This window comes from Embiotoca jacksoni, unplaced genomic scaffold (assembly GCF_022577435.1).
Source record: "Embiotoca jacksoni isolate LCO1_2020_lvr unplaced genomic scaffold, fEmbJac1.0.p SCAF_12, whole genome shotgun sequence".
In the NCBI taxonomy this organism is placed as follows: domain Eukaryota; kingdom Metazoa; phylum Chordata; class Actinopteri; family Embiotocidae; genus Embiotoca; species Embiotoca jacksoni.
The window spans coordinates 11,152,003-11,174,083 of NW_027185252.1; the positions used below are offsets into that span (position 1 = coordinate 11,152,003).

Here is a 22,081-nt window from a genome sequence, read left to right on the forward strand (position 1 = left end):
TTAGCAGGATGACAGAAAAACTACTGGCTTGATTTTCATGAAACCTGGTGGAAGAGTGTAGCATGGGCCACATTTTGGAGCAGACCAGAATAACTGGGATCCATTAATTATTTACTTTCATTTTGCCTACATTGCAAGATATGACATTTGGTGTATTAAATGCAATACATGTTAAATTCCAGCAGATGGTAGTAAGGTTTAATCATAACGACATGGGCAATTCTAGAAATATGATGACTCCATATTACAATCTACATTCATGGTAACCAATAATCCTCGAGGATACACATGTACTTGCTCAAGCAACCAGTCATTATGGAGCCCTCAGGGAAACCGTGGTTTCATAGGGAAGACGTTGTTGCATAATCATAAGACGCTCATAGATTAATCACATATAATTCGCATTATAGAAATACCAAATTTAATAAAGAGCGTCTGCTACAGAGCTGAGTCAGGGAAGGTTATCCAGATTTCAACCAGTGTGCACTTCACTCCAGCAGATGGCGCTCTCGCGTTGAGAAACAAGTACAGAAACTGGACGTGGTCAGGAAACTCAGTGGGCCTTGTTGCACAGACAGTCGGACACAGACAAGCGCGTAATTTGAGCAACTGAAAGAAAAGTGACACTTATGAGGTCATTAAAATACTGTAAAAACTCACATATAAACGTTTCCTGTCTGCATTGGGTTTTGTATGTTAATCGGAGAACACGTCATCAGTCTATCAAAGGAAATCTGACTTGATTTATTTACTAAAAATATGTGGTATAGCAGTCTCATTGGCCTGCAGCACTAAATAACTCTTATAGCTGCTGGCGTTTAGACAAAATGTGAGTATAAGATTCTTGTAAGCTGATTTAGAGGAAATTATATCATTTTACAGCATCAATTATGCAAATCAGAGGGGGGGGGAAAATGCAATTTAATTGAAAATATGAAAAAAAAATTCAGATCTAACCTTTAACCTTACAGATTGATCCGTGGCAACTCATACGCATCACCTATCGGTTGAAAATATTCGAGACTACACAAAACCATAATTTTGACTTCAAAGAAAACACCAGAACAAATTTGGTTAGTGCGCGCTTTCTTTCTGCGCTCCAATCATCAGGAGGCACCTTTTTTTTCTCTGATCTTCACACGGCGGCGCCCCATATCTTCACAAGGCCATGGCCTAATTGATTTTTTTTTTCATTCAATATTCCCCCGGAGCTTGCTTTCTTGTCGGACCCCTGGAACAAAAACTTATAAAAGGAGGAGAGAAAAAAAAAAAAACTCGTCTCCTCGCTCTGCGGGGAAGCACAAAAGTCCGCAGAGAGGGCCCGAAAAGAGACTCCTCTTTGAGGCTACCGAAAGGTCAAAATAATAAATGTAGACTCAATTGAGGCTCTCCGCGCAGACAAAGGGGGCAAAACGTTACATTTTGGCAGCGCAGACCCTCGTAGCGTGATAAACTCATTTAAAGAAGGCGAAAGAAAGAGAGAGCAGCATGGGTCCGGAGAGGGAGAAGGGGCTTTCAGTCTGGCAGACAGGCCTGGCTCCTGCGACAGGGCCTTTTCTCCTGCACAGCAGCCTCCCGTCTCCCCCCCCCACCCCCCGTCTCCCCCACCCCTCTGAAACAACTCTCATACTCCTGAACAACGTCGCATCTGTGACACTCAGTCATGTTGGTGACTTTTTCCTGCTCTTTTACAGCCAGTTTAATTCAACGTTATATTCACATGAAATAAGAAACTCACTCTAGTAAAACAAAGCAGAGAATGTCAAAAGGCGAAATAGAAAAAGGGAGCAGCAACATAAACCTTTTCCATAAGGAACAATTAAGTTAATGGTAAGTTATAGTTCCTGATAGCACATGGTTTGTTTGTTTTTGTAATACAATGTGGGCCTATTTCCTTCATAGCAAAACAGGAAATAATAAATAAAAAAAAATTTAAATGTAAAAAGCAAAACTGGCATTACATACAGGTTATTCCAAGTTTTAAAGCTATAGGTGAATATAACTGGAATAAAGCAAAATATATTGTTGGCTTGGAATGCAGAAATATTATCACATGTATTTTCAGATTAAAAGCATGCACAAAGATATTCCTCCTATTCATTATTAACAGCAGCTGTAAAGTCAGTGTATAAGCCCACAAGCCTGCAACTGTGACTTGAGTTTTATAAAAGCCTTTTTATATGCAGATCAGCCTCTTTTTTTTTTTTCTAACAGCGCCAGGCTCTGCGGTCATGGAAAGGATTCCTCAGCATTTTTCTGCCATCCAGCTGAGAGAGTTTTTTCTGGCACAGATGAACAGTCCGGGTGGAGTCAGTGGTTTTCATCTGACAAATATTTTCATTATCTCACATTCTTGGCATAATGTCGGAATAACACATTCACCGGTGTCTGCTTTGAATTATGCCCACCCAAGGGTGTTCGAAACAACACAGATAGGAGGTTCTCTGTCAAACTAATGCCACCCTATATAGCTTCAGATAGGCTACCACATTTTGTTTAGTGTATTTGAAAAAAATAAATAAAAATCATAAGCCTCATTTAATGGGCTAAATTAAGGCATGTAACACCTTCGTGGGCTTCCCCCCTCTCTCTCTATTGCTCAACCACGTATATCTGCTGCCTAATCACGTGACGCGCTTCGTTTCGTCTCCAAAGACAGTCAAGATAGTTCAATCCATCCCTAAAATCTCTGTCCGGCAGACGAAAACGTACAGTCGGAAAGTTTATCTTTACGACCAAGAGTACATGCTCTGCCTAGAGTACGCCTACACGTGTAAACGCGTGCTTTGTCAACCCGTAGACAACGAACTTACACAACACGTTACGGCTTGATTTTGCTCATTTAACGAAGGCGGAAGTTCGTTGGAGTTACTTCTCTCGCTTTACTTCCTCTCCGGTTGGTTCTCTGTTCTCTGTGGCTGCCCGAGTATGGTGGTACTGAAAGGAATCCCCTCTGTTTTATCACCTGACCTCCTGTATGCCCTCGCCAAAATGGGGCATGGGGATGAGCTGGGTATGATCTGTGACTATATACACATAGGTGCTAAGCAGGAATAGCCTATAACCTGTGTACAGTGCAGGACAGGAAGCTAATAAGTTGATGTCAACACTATGTAAAGAGTGACAGAGCAGATCTCACAGGGTCATTCACCTCAGGCTACACAGAGGCGGAAAAGGTTGTTGTTCTTCATTATTGTTTATTCAGTCAATAAGTGTTTTTCTTAATTTTTTTCAGTGCTTGCTGATGCAAATTTCCCAGCGTCATCCATTTGTGCTTGTGGTCCAAAAGAAATAAGAGCTGATGGTATGTAATTACCACTAAACAAAAAACAAAAATATTGGGTGAGTGTGTTTTCATAGTTCAAACTGTGTACCGTCTTTATGTAGGTTTAGGAATCCCACAGCTTTTGGAGGCCATTTTGAAGTTATTGCCCCTGGATACCTACGTCCCCTTTGCGGTAGGATATAGGATCAACACATCTATACCAAAATCAATGAGTGATTTCTTCTGTCATTTCATTTGTTGCATCTGTGCTCATGTGTTTCCCCAGGCTGCAGTCATGGATCTGGTAGACACTGACAAACAGAAATGTTTAGCTGTCCCTGTTTGGGAGACCTACACCCTGCTCCTGAGCCAGGCTGGGTCTCCGGTAAGACAGCCTGTCCACCCAGTGAATAAAACATCCAGGGAGTAAAACAAAAATGATTTCTCTCTATGCACTAATTTCTGTTTTTATGTAGGATCTTTTTGAGAAGGTGGAAAGGTTTGCTTTCTATGAACGAGCTAAGAAGGCCTACGCTGTTGTGGCAACAGGGTGCGTATTTTCTCTGCCTTCATTCGAATAGTAAAGCTGAATGTTTCATTTTATGTTGGCAAAATTACTACAAAAAGGTGTAGTTAAGGTAAAATGTAGACATTTTCTACTAAAGGGACCTTTTTTAAGATTTTATTTATTAGTTGTTCCTTTCAGAAAGCAGCATACCTACCATGACAAAAAACGGGTAGATCTGTATGAAGTTTCAGCAGCCAGATAAAATGTCCATTTAGTTTCTCTTCACTCGTGAATTTCGGAAGAAATGTGAAATGTGGACAACAATTCAGAGGCCTGGAACCAGTCTAAGTTTTAATCAACCTTTTTAATGATTTGAGATCGTCATATGCACAACAGAGTGTTTTGAAAATCTGCAAAAAAAAAATTTAATTATTTCAAACACGTCTTTTAAAAATGCACGTTAAATTTAAATATTTTCCTGTTTATTGTTATACTCAGGGAAACGGCTCTGTATGGTAACCTGATACTGAAGAAGGGGGTCATTCCTGCTGAGCAGCTGCAGTGAAACACATATTTTGACCTAATGGTTGTTTAAGTTAACAATTTCTGTTTTTAATTTCTGTTGGACACATTTTGTTCAGTGATATCAGTCCTTATAATGTAAATCTTTCCGATCAAAAGGTGAATATTTTTGCATAAAACTGATTTTCAATTTTGTTTGGTTTCCATCAGAAACTGTGAATTCAAAACATCTTTTTTTTTTTTTATCTATAATTAATAGTTAATGTGATGTGACGTGGAGCAGGCAAGATTTGATATCTTTATAAATAACTTGTGCTGTATGTTTATTATAATAAATAAAACACATGAAGTCTTTAATAAGTGTGTTAAAGTATCTTTATCATCAAGATGACTTCATTCTTATTAAGGTATTAAGGTAGTTTGCTAAAAAAATTAAATGACAATTCAATGTACCTGTTCCAGCTACAGTGTGTCAGCGGTGTGTCTGGTTTAAAATGACAAGTTGTTGAAGGATCATTGGTGGTAGAAATCATCCAGATCTACCTCTGGCTCACTGTACTCCATCTGAGATGGCAAATCGACAGGAGCGGCAGCTTCAGTGTCGTCATAGTAATGGACGGGCATGAAGAAGTCTTGGTGGTACAGGTCGTCCATATCCTCCTCTGGTTGAAGATGAACTCTGACCTCACTGTCACCCTTCATCTCACGTCTCCGTGGCTCCATCACAGGCTGGTCGTTATGGTGATACAGGTCGTTGTCATCCTTCTCCGGTTCATAGAGTGCACCACGGACCTCAGCACCAACTTTGTATTCAGCCACTAGTGGGGCCAGATATACATCCAGCTGCTCTCTTGCTTTGTGGTAGATTTCATCCCGGTCCTGCTCAGGTTCCTCTGAGGCCACTTCACTGAAAACAGGGTGGTCGATGTCATCTTTATCCTTCTCTGCCTCCTCACTGTACTTCAGGTCTGCACCTCCCTGAAAGCGCTCTGCCTGGATGGCGGCAGCAGGGTCCAGGTTTTGGATTTGAACTTGGAGGAGATCTGCCATTGAAGGATGGTGCAGCTCATCCAAGTCTTCCTTGACCTGCAGGGGCTGTTTGTCCTGGTTTTTCATACTTTTCCAAATCTTCATGCTGGGGTCGATCTTATACTGAATCTCATCCATTTCCTCTGGAGGCTCCACTTCCACTTTCCACGACATCTTTCCTTTTTCATCTATGGACCTGAAATAATGTCACACAATGTCAGTCTGCATTTTCTCAGTGCAAGGGAAGAATATTTACCTCTATTTTAGTGAAGGAAACTACAACTCACACAACAGCTTCCTGGAAGGCTTCATCTGTAAGTTTATTCTGGAAAAAAAAAGAGGGAAAACTTTACACATCTGCTGTCCAAATAGTTACCATACAAACATATTTTTCAATTTAAAGTCATCAGGAAGGTTGTATGATACGTTTGAAAGTGTAGAAGCTACAGTATAATATTGTGGACAGCCAGGAGCAATAGGTTCTGTACATACCAGGGACTTTGCTGTGACGCCAAATATCAGGGAAACACAGACGATTAAAGAAATCCTACAAGTGAAAAGAGTATGGATTAGACGTCTGGTTCCCATGATTCGTAGATGTTACACACAGATCCATGTTCAGTCATTAAAACAAACTGCGCACTTTTACATGGTTAAGCATTAAAAGCAGCCAGAACATTTTCTTACCTGAACATGATGTCTCTATCTGCTGTCTGCTAAATGTTTTGAACACCTTGCTGTGGAAATGAAGGATCAAAGTTTGGCCCGTAAACCTGTAATATTCTCCTGACCTTCGTATCCTCTGGACACGTGACCGTCAGCTGTAAGTACTTCATTCCTTATCTAGTCTGTGCTGTGGATAAAAAAAAAAAAGGGGCTCATCCTTTGAAAAAATAAAACTGCAGAATACCCATAATTCCATTCTTATTATCATTAACTGTGATTTAAAGGTTATGTTTGTGTCTGATTTCTTGCATGCAAAGATAGTAAAATTGACTGCATATCCTGATACGATTTAATTGACAGTAGTATAACTAGTTTTTGTGATTAATCATCATGTCAGCAATCACTCATGCAGTTCAAAGGTCATAAAGCTTGATAGCCTTAAATATGAGGTTAAGCTAGTGAGATAAACTTAATCTTGCATAATTAGTTCATCCAATCTCTTTAAAGGGATATTACCTCGGCTCAAAGTAATGACAGTACAGTTTAAATTAAGTTTACTATCTATTGAGTACATGTGTTTGAGCAGTGATCATTGAGTCTGCCTGTGTTTCTGTACTAGACCGTGTGAGCAATAAATTATACGCAGTTTTCTATTCGTCACTCTGATTTTCAGTAGTGATGATTTTGGTTTTTCCTCTGTGCCGAATGAAACATCTGGCTGGTCCCATGTTGCTGAAAGACAGCAGCAAACCAGGCACGTGTTCATCGACTAAATGCTTCTTAGTAAACTACCAGCGTACTTTACATCTGTCAGTTTGAAATGCAGAAACCCACCAAACCTGCTCCGAAGACGCACTGCAGTTTCTTAATTTTGTTATATTATCATCTGGTCATGCTGTTGACACGGCCAGATGGCAGTGGCAGTCTGTCTGTGGATTTGTCCACCGCATAATCCACACAGAAATATCTCAGCTATTAGATGGACTGTCATGGCATTTTTTTTTAACAGATATTTATGTAACCCAGATGAGGAAGCCTAATAACGTTGGAGACATTTCTTCTAGTGCTACCTGGAGGTGTAAATTTGAGGTTTTGAGTAAAATGCTGGAGAACTACTGGATAGAAATCTGATTCTCTTTGTAGTGTAATAATGTTGGTCATTCCAAGACTTTTGATAAAGCACCAAATTTAGTTTTTCAAATACTTCAGTTTATGACATGAGCCTCGGGTGCACTTCGGTTTCACTGCCATGCTAATCGGCAAATGTAACTAACTAAATACTAACATGCGAAACTAAGATGGTAAACACTCTATAACTGTGAAACATTAGCATATAAACATATACTGTCAGCGTGTTAGCTTACTGGTGTAACATGTAGACTTTGCTCAAAGCAGCGCTCGTTTACGTCAACTCAGATCTCCCATGAAAAATGAGATTATAATCTGGGCGTCACATGATTAAATCAAGGTTGTAATAATGATAACCTTTTTGACTTCCTGTTTTTTTCATTACTGCAGGACCCGCAAACCAACTGTGAGTCCTGCTTAGAGGCCTCAGAGGGGGTAATAGTCTGTTGTTGTTTTGGATTTATGTATTAATACGCTAACTGGTGGTTGATAATTTATTCAATGGAACTGATGGTGCCCAACAAATTACATGTTTTGCATATGTATCATGTTAGAGTACCATAAAGCAACAGTGCATATGTTGCCCATGCTTGGCTCACTTTCATGGGAACCTTCTCAGACGCAGACAGAGTCCTACTGTGTACAGCTTCAATCATTTAAAAACGACTAATTACCCTTCACATGCACAACCGCTGTAGGAGGACAGATTGGAGGCAGATGATCGGTCTGTGATCTTAGTGCCAGCACCACACTCAGAGTCAACTGTGTGTGTGTGTGTGTGTGTGTGTGTGTGTGTGTGTCTACTCTAATTTATGTTCATGCCAAGATCCTATCACACTTTAAAAACTGTTTCAGAATAAAACAGCTTTGTATTTGATGCACAGACTAATTTGTTTAAATTACAATTCTGTTATGAATCACTTTTTCTGATATGTGAACTGAGATCATGTTAAACATCTGTAAGTTGAAATACGCAGCCATAAACTAATTCGACTCATCTTGAATAACACACGCGCCCCACAGGAGTGTGTTTTCATCTCAGCCCGGTGTATCTGGCAGCCCCTCCATCAAACTGCTGTTTGCCATTGCGGCCGTGAGAACTCTTCAATACACCTCCTTCAGTGTTCATAGGGGAGCCGTTACGTTAACATGTGAGTTAATAATGTCTCATGACAACAGGATTCAGTGTAGTGTACAACAGAACAGGATCAGTAGGATACACCACACACTTCCTGCTCTGTTCAGAGGACGGCTCCAGCACGTCTGCTGCTTATCTGCCCGTCTATCAGAGCCATATGTACAAACCTATAACTTTACAATTTACAGACCAACTGTAAATAAAACTTCAATATCAAGATGAAGATTTACCACTTTAACATGATCATATACTACAAACAATACTTATTTTCTTCTCAACTTTGGAGGTGAAGATATTTATGGAGGGTCATTATCAAGACCAGAAGCAAAATAAGCAGAAAAGAAGGCGGAATCTCTCCTCCGAGTCTCTGACCCACCCTCAGCTTTTTTTTGTTTCAAACTGGCTGCGGGTGATGCAAAGATAATTTATATGAGGTGTGTTGAGATTGTGCCCTGATACCGAAGCAATCAGAAGCCTTATTTGTTCTGCCAAGTGCATGAGGTGCAAATATATTTCCCCGTCACACTGCGTTCTTCTGCCTTTATCCTGCTATTGGCTAGTTGTGTGTGCTGGTGCGCCGTATGAACGTGCATGCATCTCATGAATAACAAGCCCTTTAAAAAAATGTAAGGGCAACAATGAAGACCACAATGAGTGGGAGTTGTCAGCAAGTAATGACTGCTGCCAATAAACTGTGAGACGCAAACACACACACACAGAGGCACACAATGTTATTTCACAAAACGCACAGAGCGAGCCAAGAATAAATTGCCTGTCTGTAACTGTTTAAATGCAGCATCAAGTCTTGATTTATTGCCCGTAATTCTGGGATAGAGAACATGCTCCAAATGTTGCAGCTTGCAGCAATTTATGGGGGAAACCACCAAAATGAATATTTGACAAAATTCCCATTTTTACAATGAATGATCCTGGCTTCATTTTGCTTAATGTTCACATCACACACTTGTTGCATGAGTTTTATGAGCATGAATGCATGTGTGTGCAGTTTGCAGCACCACATACCAACACACGGGCACCATGTGTAGTCAGATGCAGTAGATTAATATGTCATTGCACTGCTAACAAATGAAAGTTCTTCAAATTATAGGTGAAGAGCAGGATACGGTGTCCTGGCTCTACCCTGAAACCAATAACAGCTTATTACTGCTTTGACTTTCAGGAATGCAGATGTCATGTTTCTACTTGACTTTAATTGGCATCTTTACCGAAACGTTTCAACTGACAAACAAATAGAGAACATAATATTTAACAGGTGACAATCAGCCAGAGACATCAGACTCCACACCAAACCTCAACACATAATGTATTGCTGTTTGAAATTAAACAAAAACAGAAAAAGCCACTCCTCTCCACACTAAAACAATCATCAGCACCAAAACCTCATCATCACCGTCATTACTATCAGTAAATCCCATAAAGGTCGTGCCGGAGTGCAGGGCTGTATTTGAGGATAACCACCCCTCTGTCTTTACACACAGTTTTCCGTCATATCCCCCGCACTCACAACATTTAGGAAAGCTGGGGTTTTCTAAATAACTAAAATTAACTCAATGATCTACAATTAACTTAATTGATGCTTCACCAACATCCATTAAGCACACATCAGACATCCAACGGTGGAGTTTACTTGCACGAATTACAGGGTTGGGGGGGAAGGACCTCCATGGAAGAGCTAAGGCCAACACGAAATGTCGATGGTCTGGCAGGGGGGCCGTCAGACTTACGAAGCGGCCGCAGAAAGAATTAGTGAGCCATCTGCTCAACAGTTGCATGCAGACACACTGGATTCAGACACTGCCTTTAACATTGCTTAATAAAATGTCTGCTTGCGGACAGGTGGGATTTTAAGGGGGGTGGGGGGTGTAGGTAAAATGAGGGGAGTGATGAGTCAGTCAGTCTGAGACCCGGAGCCACCTGACTATCTGGCTCCACAGGTAATGCTTGAGTTTTCCAGTAACAATAGTGCCGACGACAGCCGAGGCAGACGAGGGGAGATGGACCAGGAACCGCACAGGAGAAAGACAGAACAGCCTGTTATGTAACTGAGGACAGAATGACGGGAAGCTCTTTGTTTAAGAGAGGGGCATGGTTGGCCTTTTTCATCCAGGGCAGCTAATCTGAATAGCTGATCTGAATGAAAGATCCTAGCTGCATGAGCCATTACACTGCTTTGACAGTGTGTGTCACCCATGGAAATAATATATTATAGACACATAATGAGAGGGGAAGCTCAGGTGGTCTCTCTCTCTGACACACACTCACACACAAACATGCCATATGCCCTTCTCCTCCCTCAATCACACCCGTCATAAACTCAGTAAACATGTGGGAGCTGTTAATGTAAGTTTAATGGCTATTTACTGTGTTTTGTACGCTTCTCATTAAAGAGATTTTCCACTCGAGGAGAACTAATGTTTTGGAAAACTCTGTTAGATGAAACAGATCATGCCAACACTTGGCACATGCTGCTCGTTCCTGTAATTGAGAGATCTGCCCTCTATTGGAGAAAACAGGGAACTGTGGAAACTGGACTACTGACATGGACTCACAGCAGTTGTCTTTATGTACTGCTTTCGGCCTTTCAAAAACTTTAAATCTGCAACGACAGTGGTAAACAAATTGTAAACACAAGACAAATAATGACCTTTTAAATATTTACTTTCTTTTATGTTCAACTTCTGAATTAAATATTTGTCTCTTTAACTACTAAATGATCTATTATGTTCAACCTCTAGGCCCAGAAATCACAACATTCAAACTTAAAGGGGAAAAATGTAAGATTTATGTCCCACCTTGGAATACCACTTTGTAGAAGGTGTTAGTGAGTCACTGCAGTTATGTAGTCCAGTACAGCTCTCGTTGTTTTTTGTTTTTTTTGCAGTTTGGTTGTATTTTGTGTATACTTGCCCTGCCTTTACTTAGTGGATGTTTTTTTTTTTTTTTTTTAAACGATGAAGAATTGTAAATCTGGATTGTATAGGCCCAGAGGTGGATTGACTAAAAAAGTGGTGATTAGTTAAGCCTATAGTTTACATTATAGCTTGCTTGTGTCAGGTTTTTTTTTTAGCAAAATAGTAGTAAGAAAACAACCAAAAACATATATATCAACTCAATTTAGAATGTTTTTTTAGTGGGTGATGGCTTGTGTTGTCATTAGTTGCACTAAAAGATGTTTTGAAGCTAATTGAGCTTGACATGTTAGTATTAACAACTGTTTACTCACCAGTCATCAAACTTCATTCCTTTACTTGCCGAGAGCTGTTATCAGCAGGGGAAAGCAATGCCAATGTCAACTCTTGTTCTGCTTCTTTTTTGTCAAGAATTTCAGCAATTGTTAAAGTTACACCATTCATCATAACAAGAAGTTAGAATAGACTACATCTGAGGGCAGACTGAACGCCGCAGTGACTCACTAACGCCTCTTGAGGTGCCGGGTGGTATTACAAGACTGGACAGGCGGGGCTGGCAGGTTAACATGCTAAACTTCAGTAGATATCTCTCTTCTTCACATTCTGTTGCAAATTTTAGTTCATTTTTAAATGTTTTCAACTAAAAAATAATAACCTACATATTGTACCTTTTAATGGCAAGATAAAGCTAGACAGAGCGGAGGGCAAATGTGAAGTATGGCATAGCATCCATTTATCACTACACATGACAAGTTAAATAAATGCCAATAACGTCTGTCTTTAGTGAACAAAACTCATTCAACCTTCCAGAGAATAAAAAAAATAAAAACCCTGAAGCATAGACTGATCACTGTTTGTCCTTTTCTGGCAAATCTATAAAGGGATGAGAAGAAACATAGTATTACATAGTAGTCATGTGATTCATTAAAAATGTTGATTAACTTTTAGAAATAAAGAGGTCTGTGCAATATAACCTATCTAGTTTTAGGGGGGGGGGGGGGGTTTTGTGTGTTTTTTATTTTTTTTATTTTTTTTTTTTTTTAGCTTTTATTGACATTTTAGAGGAGTGATGACTCAGGCAAAAAAAAAAAGAAAAGAAAAAAAAAGGCCTCGAGGGTTGAGGACATCAAACACAAAACACAATAACACACAGAGAGACAATTTTAGCCCCCCTTCTCTGTTTCCCCATTTCCCCCCTCCTGCTCCAGTCACTGAATGCCTCTTCACTGGAGTCCGCTGCAGCCCTAGCTGCCAGCTGGAGTACCCCTAACCTTTCACCTCTGACCCCCAGCCCCTCAGAATTCATCACAGGGCCGTCAGCTAAAAGATCTCAGAGGGGAGTGCATCCTGCCAACACTGTTATGACGACAGACAATGAATACAGGTGTTAACAGTATACAGTTGTTACAGATGTTCTGTACTCTGTCTTCACTCCTGCCCTTTACCTTGATATTCACAGCACACTGCATCCAGAAATGCTCTCAGTATCTGTCTGAGTTTGTGTGTCTGGGTTTGCGTGTCACAGTCCCATATGTCCTGATGCTCCTGGGTTATAGAGAGGATCCTGCTGTTCCTTGATGGAAAGCTGCCTGCTACAGAAAGATCCGGTTACAAGAGCGCTGCGCTTTCATCCTTATTAAAGAAACATGTGCCCGCTCTGAGCAGTTATGTCAGAGGGTGAAACTTTTTATGCTCTTTGCTTTTACTTTTTTTTCTCAATACAGACCGGATTTTGCACAGATATGATCAGTTCATACATTCCTTTAAAACAAATAACAAACTCAGCCTATGAGTATATGGAACGCTTACTGTATAAAGACTGTTATCAGTGAATCTGATTGATTTCCGTTGTGCGCATCTTCATATTTCAAAATACCAATGGTTTCTTTGTTACACAGTCAAAGGATAATTACAGATTCCTTGGTAACAACAATTATCTTTTTATAATTTAAAATGATTCCCTTATCCAAAATTAAATGGAGCTCTGAGTCCAGGGCTGTTTTCATGTGCACATGTTGTTTGCCACCATAGAGTGAACAATTTGTCCTAAAATATGAGTATCTAGCACAACTTTTAATCCCTGTTCGTAGTTGAAATCCAGAGTATTACTCTACAAAGAAAAGTCCCAGCGCCCCAACACTGTCCCAAACTTTGCCTAATGTACCAATCTTCAAGTTATGGCAGCAAGGAACTGACATGTAGCACAACACAATATATAAAGACACCTAAAATTATGAAGAAAAAAAAAAAAAACCTTCTAGAAATTAGCATTTCACATCATTTTAAAAAAGGCATCTTGGATTTGAACATGTTTTCCATCTCTCTTTTAGTACGTTTTGATGGGTCCTAAGAGTAAATGTTAGGTGAATGTGGGCAGAAAAAACACATTTATTATATAAATACATAATTATACCCTGTTAGATAACTACAGCTAATAATATAACAATAATTTAAATATGTCTCAATCAATCAGTCATCTTATAAAATGTCTCCTTTTATCAATCTTTCCAATATTTATCTGCCCTTTTATATAATTTTGACCATTTATTTGTATGTTTTCTTGTTCTGCAGTGTGTCTCAATGACAAATTGTAATCAGATTTGAGGAATCTTGTTATGAGTAATGCATTGTTCATCAACTGTAGATATCATAACTATCTCCATTCATGACAGAGATAAAAAAAAAAAAAGTTGCTCAAGTGCCACGTTAACTTTCCTCGGCACAGTCAGAGGATGTGAGTCAGACCTCCAAATTGACTCCACCATAGCAGACTTTCATTTGACAATGATGACTGTCCCTCAATGTCTTTCTCTGTTGTTTGTAGCCGCCACCATGCAGCCACTGTGCTCCCTGACCTCAGCCCTGCTTAGCCCCTGCTTTGTTCCCACGCTGTACCCTGTGGAAAGTCTGGCTCCAAACTTTGACAAAACATAATTACATACCTGCAGAAAGCAGACGGCAGCAGAGTAAAGAGAGACACAGCACGAAAGGGAGAGGGGTTACCATCAGTGATCACTTTCTGCCACTGTGCTGTAATTTAGGTTAAAGCACAGCAGTATATTTCTTCTGATTTCATGGCGAACGGTGCTTCACCAAACTAAACTAAATTAACTTTATTATTTCCTTAGTTCCTCTAAATCCCACCCGGTCAACATATAGTGGTACATGTGTCACTGATAAGAATATAGTCATTGGACATGTTTACATCATGCGGATAAAACCAACTGCAGAAACTGTGTAGTCAAACAGTTCAGGGATAGAAATGGGGGCGGAACAGGAAGCAACAGCAGATGCTTCTCTGTTGTTTATACTCTTTAATGTGATTTCTAAATATGAAGATAAGACTGTGGAAGTTAAACTAAGCTGTGAAAGATGAATAGGTACACTTTGAAAATAGTATAGGTTTGAGTTCCTTGTATTTAGCTGCTTAGAGAAAATCACACCTTTCTGTAGCTGCTGTACATTACTGTATGTTGTGGTTTTAAGTTCCCCATTGAGTTCAATTTGCTCATCGCTCTGGTAACTCTTTAATTAAGTGTTTAGGCGTTGATTTACAAGCTCTTACATAATTCAATGTGTCAATGAAGTATAACACTCTTCTGCTTCAGTTTTAGCGGGAGACAGCTAGGTTTTGTTTGTTTGATGATAATCTCGCTCAGCAGAATGGACTGGCTGCACATATATCATTCTGTTATCAGGTAATAAACACACTGACCTGTTTTGTATTTCTTTAAAGCAATCACAATCGTTTTGCACAGCGCTAAGATCAGGATTAAGCTGCCATGCCTTTGAAAAATATTGTCAGGATGGAACTTTTAGTTGAACATTTGCGTCAAGCTAGCTGCCATTAAAACGTCTAAATCCCTGCGAAAGACTGAAAAGCACCACAGCCTTATTGCGTGATCCAAATCTTCTTCAAAACTTGCCATTTTCTTTTGTAGTTTCTTTTGCCAGCTAGGATGTTGTTGTTTTTTTTTCCGCCGCAACAAGTATTTTGAAAACGGTAAGTCACAGATAGCAGAAGGAGAAGAGAATGTCGACTGAAATAGTCGGTTAACGGCAGATTTAGTCCTACGCTCTACATCTGGTGAGTCAGACTAAGTCTAAACTTAGTGTCACCACTTGTTTGAAAACATGAGGTCTGAGAGTAATATTTGATCTCTTTCCCCTTTATCATAACTATGATGATGTCGGTAAATTCAGAAAGTGAGAACTTAAACAAGACATAAGGCCGCATAGAGCAAAGGTAATAGCTACAGATATGTTGGCTTACAGGTGCTCAACAGGAATGTTTTGGCAGTTGTTGTTTTTTTTGTTAAAAGTTGCATTTCATATCAGCAAAACTGTAAATTCTGTTCAATAATACATTGTACACCTTTTTATCACCACAGGACATCAAACCTCCTTAGTTTAGAAACTGCTCGGCGTAGAAGGCACTGTACTGAAAACTATGTAGGTGCTGTACAGTATGTATTTCAGCAACTATTGACATAAAGGAGTTATTGAATGTTGCACCAGGAAAGGTTAATCTCAAAAGTCACAGTGAATTAAACAAACACAATAATGATGCCCACTGTGTCCTTTCCAAATAAACCAACATAAGATGAATCTCACTGAAGAGGGTTACTGTTACATTGTTGGTTTACATAGCCCTATGAACTTATCCCTGAGGAAAGAACCTTGCCAGAATGGGATTTTACTAATGTCACTAAATCACTCCCAGCTGGCCTGACTGGAGGAAATGCTTCTTTCTTCTCAAAACCTCAGAGTAAATAGTACATGAAGTGCGGTGCATTCATGAGTATGTCTGTCCTCAGAACTTATGCTGAACTGTCTGTCCTGGGTTTCCAAGCGTCTAACGTCGTCCATGGCCGCGTTCACAGTCAGTCTCTGTCAGTCTGCTCAGTCCTCTGCGCTGCCATGAGAGTCGCTATTCACCACTTAACCTTTCAAGAGTGGGTGACTAACTTCAGAGGGGAAAACGACTCCTGGCTGAAGAAGGTGTGAAGAACGCCAGATCAGTGAGCATTGATGCCATAATGTTGGCAACAACCGGCGTAAGGTCAGCCACACAGTGACTGTGGGCCTGACTGGGTATTTAAAGGCGTCTAATAGACATTTGAGCAGGCTTCGGGCTCATGCTTGAAAGCAGTTGAGCAAAGAGGCAAACAGCCCGGGGCCAGCAATAACAGAGTGGAACTGATTAGAGGAGGAGACGGAAGGAGGGAGACAGAAAGAAAAGAGAGGAAAAATGAGACAGGGACTGATAGCATCTTCTTACCCAAAATAATCATATTAGACAGCTAAAGGCTTCCTAATCTCTCAGATGGCGGCGTATTTAAATCTCATGTGAAATGCAGACAATAACAAAAGAGTGTGCTGCAGATATATTTCTGTAATTTTGGGGTAGGAGTGGCTGTTATTGGCATGATTAAAATAACACTCACCATCATTACGTTTGATGGGACAGTTTTTCATAATCCCACAGTAGAAAATTTACTTCATGCTATAAAGTCACAGGAGATTATGTTTTACAAATCATACAAGTTTTAAATGAAATACACATATAAAAGTATTAAGATTGAACTTTTTCAAAAAATTAATTTCAAGCAACTTTAGATAAATTATTTGTTCATATTAACTTAGATGCAACATATGTAATCTGTCCTAAAGCATGTGGCTTCAGTCACATAATTTTGCTCCACATGTGTAAATAATTATTTAGTTGGGCATCAGTCATTTAGACTTTATGTCCACCTGAGATGTCTGCACTCATAGTTACTTTATGATCATTTAAATAGCTTTAAGCAAATGTTAGGGGAATTTCTAAATGTTGTTTATTGCCTGTTTTGTAGCTGTAGACTCTGCTATAAATCACAACTCATTTGTTGGGGGCAAAACTGTTTAGTGCAGTATCTCAGCAGCAGAAACAGTTCTGCAGATTGGTACTGCCTGTGAAAACATCAGTTTCACTTTGGGCAAACATTTGATCATTCCAGGCAAAAATTAGACATCTGTGAACTCAAGAGAACAGCTTTGAAGATGCAGTGTTTGATTTTGTTCCTCCTATGGTTTTCCTAGAGGGAGGTATGGACAACTAATGTGTCAAATGAGCTAACAAATCATAAGAAACCATGTTATACCGATGGAAGAATTTACAATATTTTTGGCAAAACGTTTGTTGGCAGAGATTCAGAGATCCTGGTTGCCAGATTGTATTTGTTTTTTGTCCTACTCTGACGGCATGTGGACATGTTGCACAAAAGATATCCCGCTTTTCCTTTCCTTCATTGCTCCTCTCTATCCTCGCACTCTTAAACTCTCTCTCCTCCTCTCTCACCCCCTCGCTCAGCCCGTCTCTCGACTGCCAACTCTTCATATGTCAGTGAAAGCTGTTGCTAATAAAAGTTAAAAAGCAAACTATGAATAGGAGGTAAGAGGGAGCAGAGGGAAGTGCATTCTTTCCTGTCTGCATGGGAAGAGCTTTGCCGGGGCAAAAGGGAGTCCCAGTGGTCTGGGACAGGACTGGAGGGGAAGGCGGGGTGTAGAGAGGGGAGGTGGGGATAGGGGTGTCACCTCCGTCACCCCAGGACATGGAAGAAAAAAAAACTATTTTGTTTCATCAGGTTTCAAAAGAGCAGCAATTACATCGGAGACGCAGGATGACAGGACATCCCTGAACAGCAGCGGCAGAGCTAGAAAACATCGAAGGGGAAAGAACCACGCCTTCAGAAACTTTAAAAAGGGGGGACTCATCCTGTCCTCTCTTCTCTCATCACCTCTCCTCGATATGGCTATAAGCAACACTAAAGCAGCACCCCAATAGCTCATCTCCATCTTCTCTGTGTCCAGAGAAGGCGGCCATTGTGTGCCCGTTCCTCTTTCCCCAAGTCAGTTTCCTATTGAGGCTCTGAAAAGGCCTTTGAGGGGCCCTGTTTTGGCTGTGCAGCTCACCTGCAGAGGGGAAACTATGGGTCTATTCTAAAGCCCAGCAGCTGCCAGGGCAGAGAGGCTGGCACCCAGTGGGAGAGAGAATAGCGGCCGTGGAGCCTTTCAATACGAAGCCACTTAGTAACAGAAGGCATGTGCCAAGCCTGCAAAGCCAGAATGAAGAGTCACCCTTTTGGAGTTCACCAAATATCAGGGAAGAATTAGACCCATCTCCTTTTCTCCCTCGCCCTATCTTTGGCGAGCCTCGCTGTTTATAATCTACAGGTACCAGCACAGAGTGCAGCAGACCAACAGGTGGGACAGTACAGCAGGAAAAACTGATGAATGGACGAACTAAAATGCTGCCAAACAGTTCCTCATCCATGTTTAGAAGTAACCGCCGAACTCCTTGTCGTGTGACAGATCGAGCTACGATACCGCTGTGAAGATCTCAGCAGCTACAGGCCTGTGAAGAAGCCTTTTACCACACAAAGCCCCTTTTCTGTCAGCGGGCTAGCTCCCACACTGGCGCTAATTTACGATGCCCTCACAGCAATTTCCACAGTCAGAGAAGTTCAATTGTGTTTTCCAGCTCATTAAGCATCGGCACAACAAAGCTTTCATCTTCTTCATCCACTTCATCCCCCTCTTCTCTCCCTCCACACGTCTACCTCCCTTTATCCCGCTGTCCGCTAATCTGCTTCTTTTACTGAGCATCCATACTAAAAGATGAAGCAGTAAAGGTAACACTTTTCCCCTTCTCTACATTTAAATCTGTTTGCGTCTGGCTTTTGTGTTTTGGTTGGTTTAAAGCACAGCCCCAACTCCCCTGAAGATTCCCCTCATACAGGCGTAGGGAGAATTTAATGGTTGTTTATTCAGGGGCCTCCACTGTGCCCTCCCATCCCTTTCAGAGCTTCATGAGACGACGTGGAATCTATTGTAATCACAGAAGAATCAACTCGGCATATTTGTTCGGGCTGAGATCACAGACTCGCACTCAAATTCACAGGTTAGTGCCCCTAAATATTTTAAACTATATTCTTATGTCGAATCTGTATGTACAAGACAGCTGAAGTACAACGGTTTTCTCAAATTTGAGAGGAAGGTGTGACCAGAACATTATAGGCTGCTGAGAGGAAGTGAATGCAAAGGGCAATTCCCACCATCTCAAACTAACACTAAAATGCCCCTGAGCAAGGCATGAAACTCCCAATTTGTTCCAGTTTCGGCTCCTCTGTGGCCACATTATCCAAAGCCTCTGATAGATGATGATGCCATAATTTACTGACATCATCAACATGCTTTCAACATCTTTTGAAGTCAATCTGAGTCACAAGCTACAGTAATATAAGGGAGAAAATATAAAAATGTCTCCTCTGAAAATACTGTTAAAGATTGATTAAAACAAATTGTTCTAAAGATTGAAAGATTTCATGAACTCATTTGCATTTTCTCTGAACAGACATCGACAGCAGTATTTAAGCAATATGATCTAAAACACACAATTGTTCTGCTAAATGTCAAATAAAATCGTGTTTCTTGTGCACAGTTTTGCTCCAGTGGATAATTTGATGAGCCAGACTCTTACAGAGACTTACAAAGGAGGAACAATTAAGAGAAGGTGCTTTTAGCTCACCTCTATTAAAGGAATAGTTTGACATTTTGGAAGATATGATTTGCTGTCTTGCTGACTCATATGTTTTGTTTCTGCGCAGTAAATATGAAGCTAAAGCCAGCAGATTTTAGTGGCACAACGACTTGGGGATTGGCTAGCTTCAAAATTCTCAACCAGCATCTCCAAAGCTCACTTAATCATTGTATGTTGCTTGTTTACTGCACAAAAACTGAAGTATAAAAACAATACGTTGTGGTAGGCAGATTTGGTTGGTTCTGGACAGAGACAGTTAGCTGTTTTCAGCTGTATCCAGTCTAAGAGATAAACTAAGTTACGTTAACCAGCTACAGGCTCAACTACATCTACCACAACTAAACCACAACTACCAAAATGTTGAACTCCTCTTTTGTTTTTGATGGACTAGAAGTCAACTCACGGTTTGATATACATCAATACAATATCAATGCAGTGTCTAATATAATCAATATTTTCATCAAAGTTGAACAGCAGAGAGCAAACTTATCAGACTGAGGTACAAAGTGTCACATTTCTAAAGTAATATATTGTTACACCTTCACTTATTAGTCCATTTTTTTTTTTTTTTTTTTTTTTTTTTTTAATCTCCAAGAGGAACACAGAAGTCTTCAAATTAAGACACAAGCCTGACTTTTTCTGCGTGGGCCAGTCGTCTCCAGGTGCTGTTGTGTGATTTGTCACAGTTTAAATGTCGCAACACGTTGCAGAGCAGCTGCCATCACTTGAGAGGTTTTGAAGAAAATTGTTGGAAATGTTTAACCCAGTGTGCAAATAGTCAATCAGCAACGGTGGTTTTACACAAATCAGTGCACCGTTTTCATCTTCCAGAGAGCTTACACACCAAACTGTGTTCCCTACCGTCCCCCACTGTGCTGCCGTCTGACCTTGCTCTGCTAGTCACTGAGAGGCCCAGTGGGAAACTGATGCTGGGGCAGACACATTTAAGAGATTTAATTCATTGTCGGGGACACAGGGAACTGACAGGCAAGAAACAGAATGAGAGTGAAGAAAATACTGTATTTTATTTTGTGGTAACAGCCTTCAGTCATCCACTTCACCACAAAATAGCTACAAATACTGCGAGGACATACCAGTCCTCTGTGTCCCACTGTGATTCACAGGAAGCTTTCTGTCATTATACACAGATCCTGCAGTTGAGCTTCTCTGTATTTTAAAGACTCTGACACTGCATTGGAAGACGTGTACCTCCGAGTGTGTGTGTGTTTTTGTGGTGTGTGTGTGTGTGTGTCAGGTTTCTCTTGCTTCCGTGAGTTACCGCGATGTCCCCGTTGATCCTCTGCTGTCATCACCCTCATACGGCCGCCTACATCTCCTATCATGGCCAGACAATAAAGAGCCTGCAGTATCATAATTTGACATCCCCAGCCTCTGTTAGTGGGTCATTCTCTAACATCATCATCATCGTTATCATTATCATCACTGAGTGCAGGCTGCCATCCGAGTTCCCCCCCCCTGCTGTCAGCGCCGTCACTGAGCTCACTCTAACCCCTGGCTCGCTCCAGGTCCACAGAGGGTGTCCGGTTCCCTTTGTCCCCCCTCCATTTCTACCAAACCGTAACAACGCAGCAACAATATCTCTGTGTTCACCTGTTAGCACCTGGCGCTTCAGGCAAGACTCACCACAGAGTCCCCGTCAGCCAAACACTCTGCTCATCTCTGTCAGACGCCATGTGGGACGCGCCTTCCTGTCACCAAACCCAATATCGTACATACAAAAGTACACAGAGGCATAATAACCTGCTCGCTGCTCGCCTGTCAACACTTTCCCCTGACAGCCGCGTCATGCTAACATATAGAGGATAAATGAAAAGCACTTAACCAATCAGCAAGCCATCAGGTAATTACAAAGGTTTCAGGCCTCATCTGCCATGTGAGTCCCTAGCATGTCCTGCTCAAGAAAGTTGCTGAGAAATATTCCTCAAAAATAAAAACTTCACCTTCACGCACTTGTCAGACACAGCCACCTCCATTACCAACTCTGAAAGTTGAGGTTCAGTTGAAACATACTTTAAATGACCTATTTAAAGTGAAGCTTACAGGCTGAAGCTCAGTTTCAATCATGCCAGCCAAAGAGGATGTGGAGGGCCTCAGGTCTTCCTAGAGATGTGTCTCCTTATCTGATCTGACAAACAGGACAGAGTCACCCCCTGTCCTGTTTGACTCTGTGACACCCTGAGAAATGTTCTCAGGTGATAACTGAGGCCGGACATTACGTGAGGTATGCGAGAAAAAGGACAAAATGTAGATATGTTAAAATTGTTGTATCGTTTTTTTTAATAGTTCAGGTCGT

The 22,081-nt window shown here is 40.8% G+C and overlaps 2 protein-coding genes across 2 annotated transcripts; one reads left to right on the forward strand and one right to left on the reverse strand.

Moving 5' to 3' along the window:
* Window positions 1-2,926: 2,926 nt before the first annotated feature.
* fuom (fucose mutarotase) lies at window positions 2,927-4,655 on the forward strand. Its single transcript, XM_069144063.1, has 6 exons — window positions 2,927-3,013; window positions 3,236-3,304; window positions 3,388-3,458; window positions 3,552-3,650; window positions 3,742-3,815; window positions 4,272-4,655. Exons 1-6 carry the CDS (start codon window positions 2,929-2,931, stop codon window positions 4,336-4,338), a joined length of 465 nt encoding a protein of 154 aa, XP_069000164.1. The 5' UTR covers window positions 2,927-2,928; the 3' UTR covers window positions 4,339-4,655.
* Window positions 4,648-6,093, reverse strand: LOC138195002 (uncharacterized). The gene is made up of 4 exons (XM_069144062.1): window positions 6,012-6,093; window positions 5,817-5,871; window positions 5,612-5,649; window positions 4,648-5,520 (listed from the first exon to the last, which is right to left on the reverse strand). The coding sequence occupies exons 1-4, from the start codon at window positions 6,017-6,019 to the stop codon at window positions 4,809-4,811; spliced, it is 813 nt and encodes a 270-aa protein (XP_069000163.1). The 5' UTR covers window positions 6,020-6,093; the 3' UTR covers window positions 4,648-4,808.
* Between the last annotated feature and the right edge of the window lie 15,988 nt (window positions 6,094-22,081).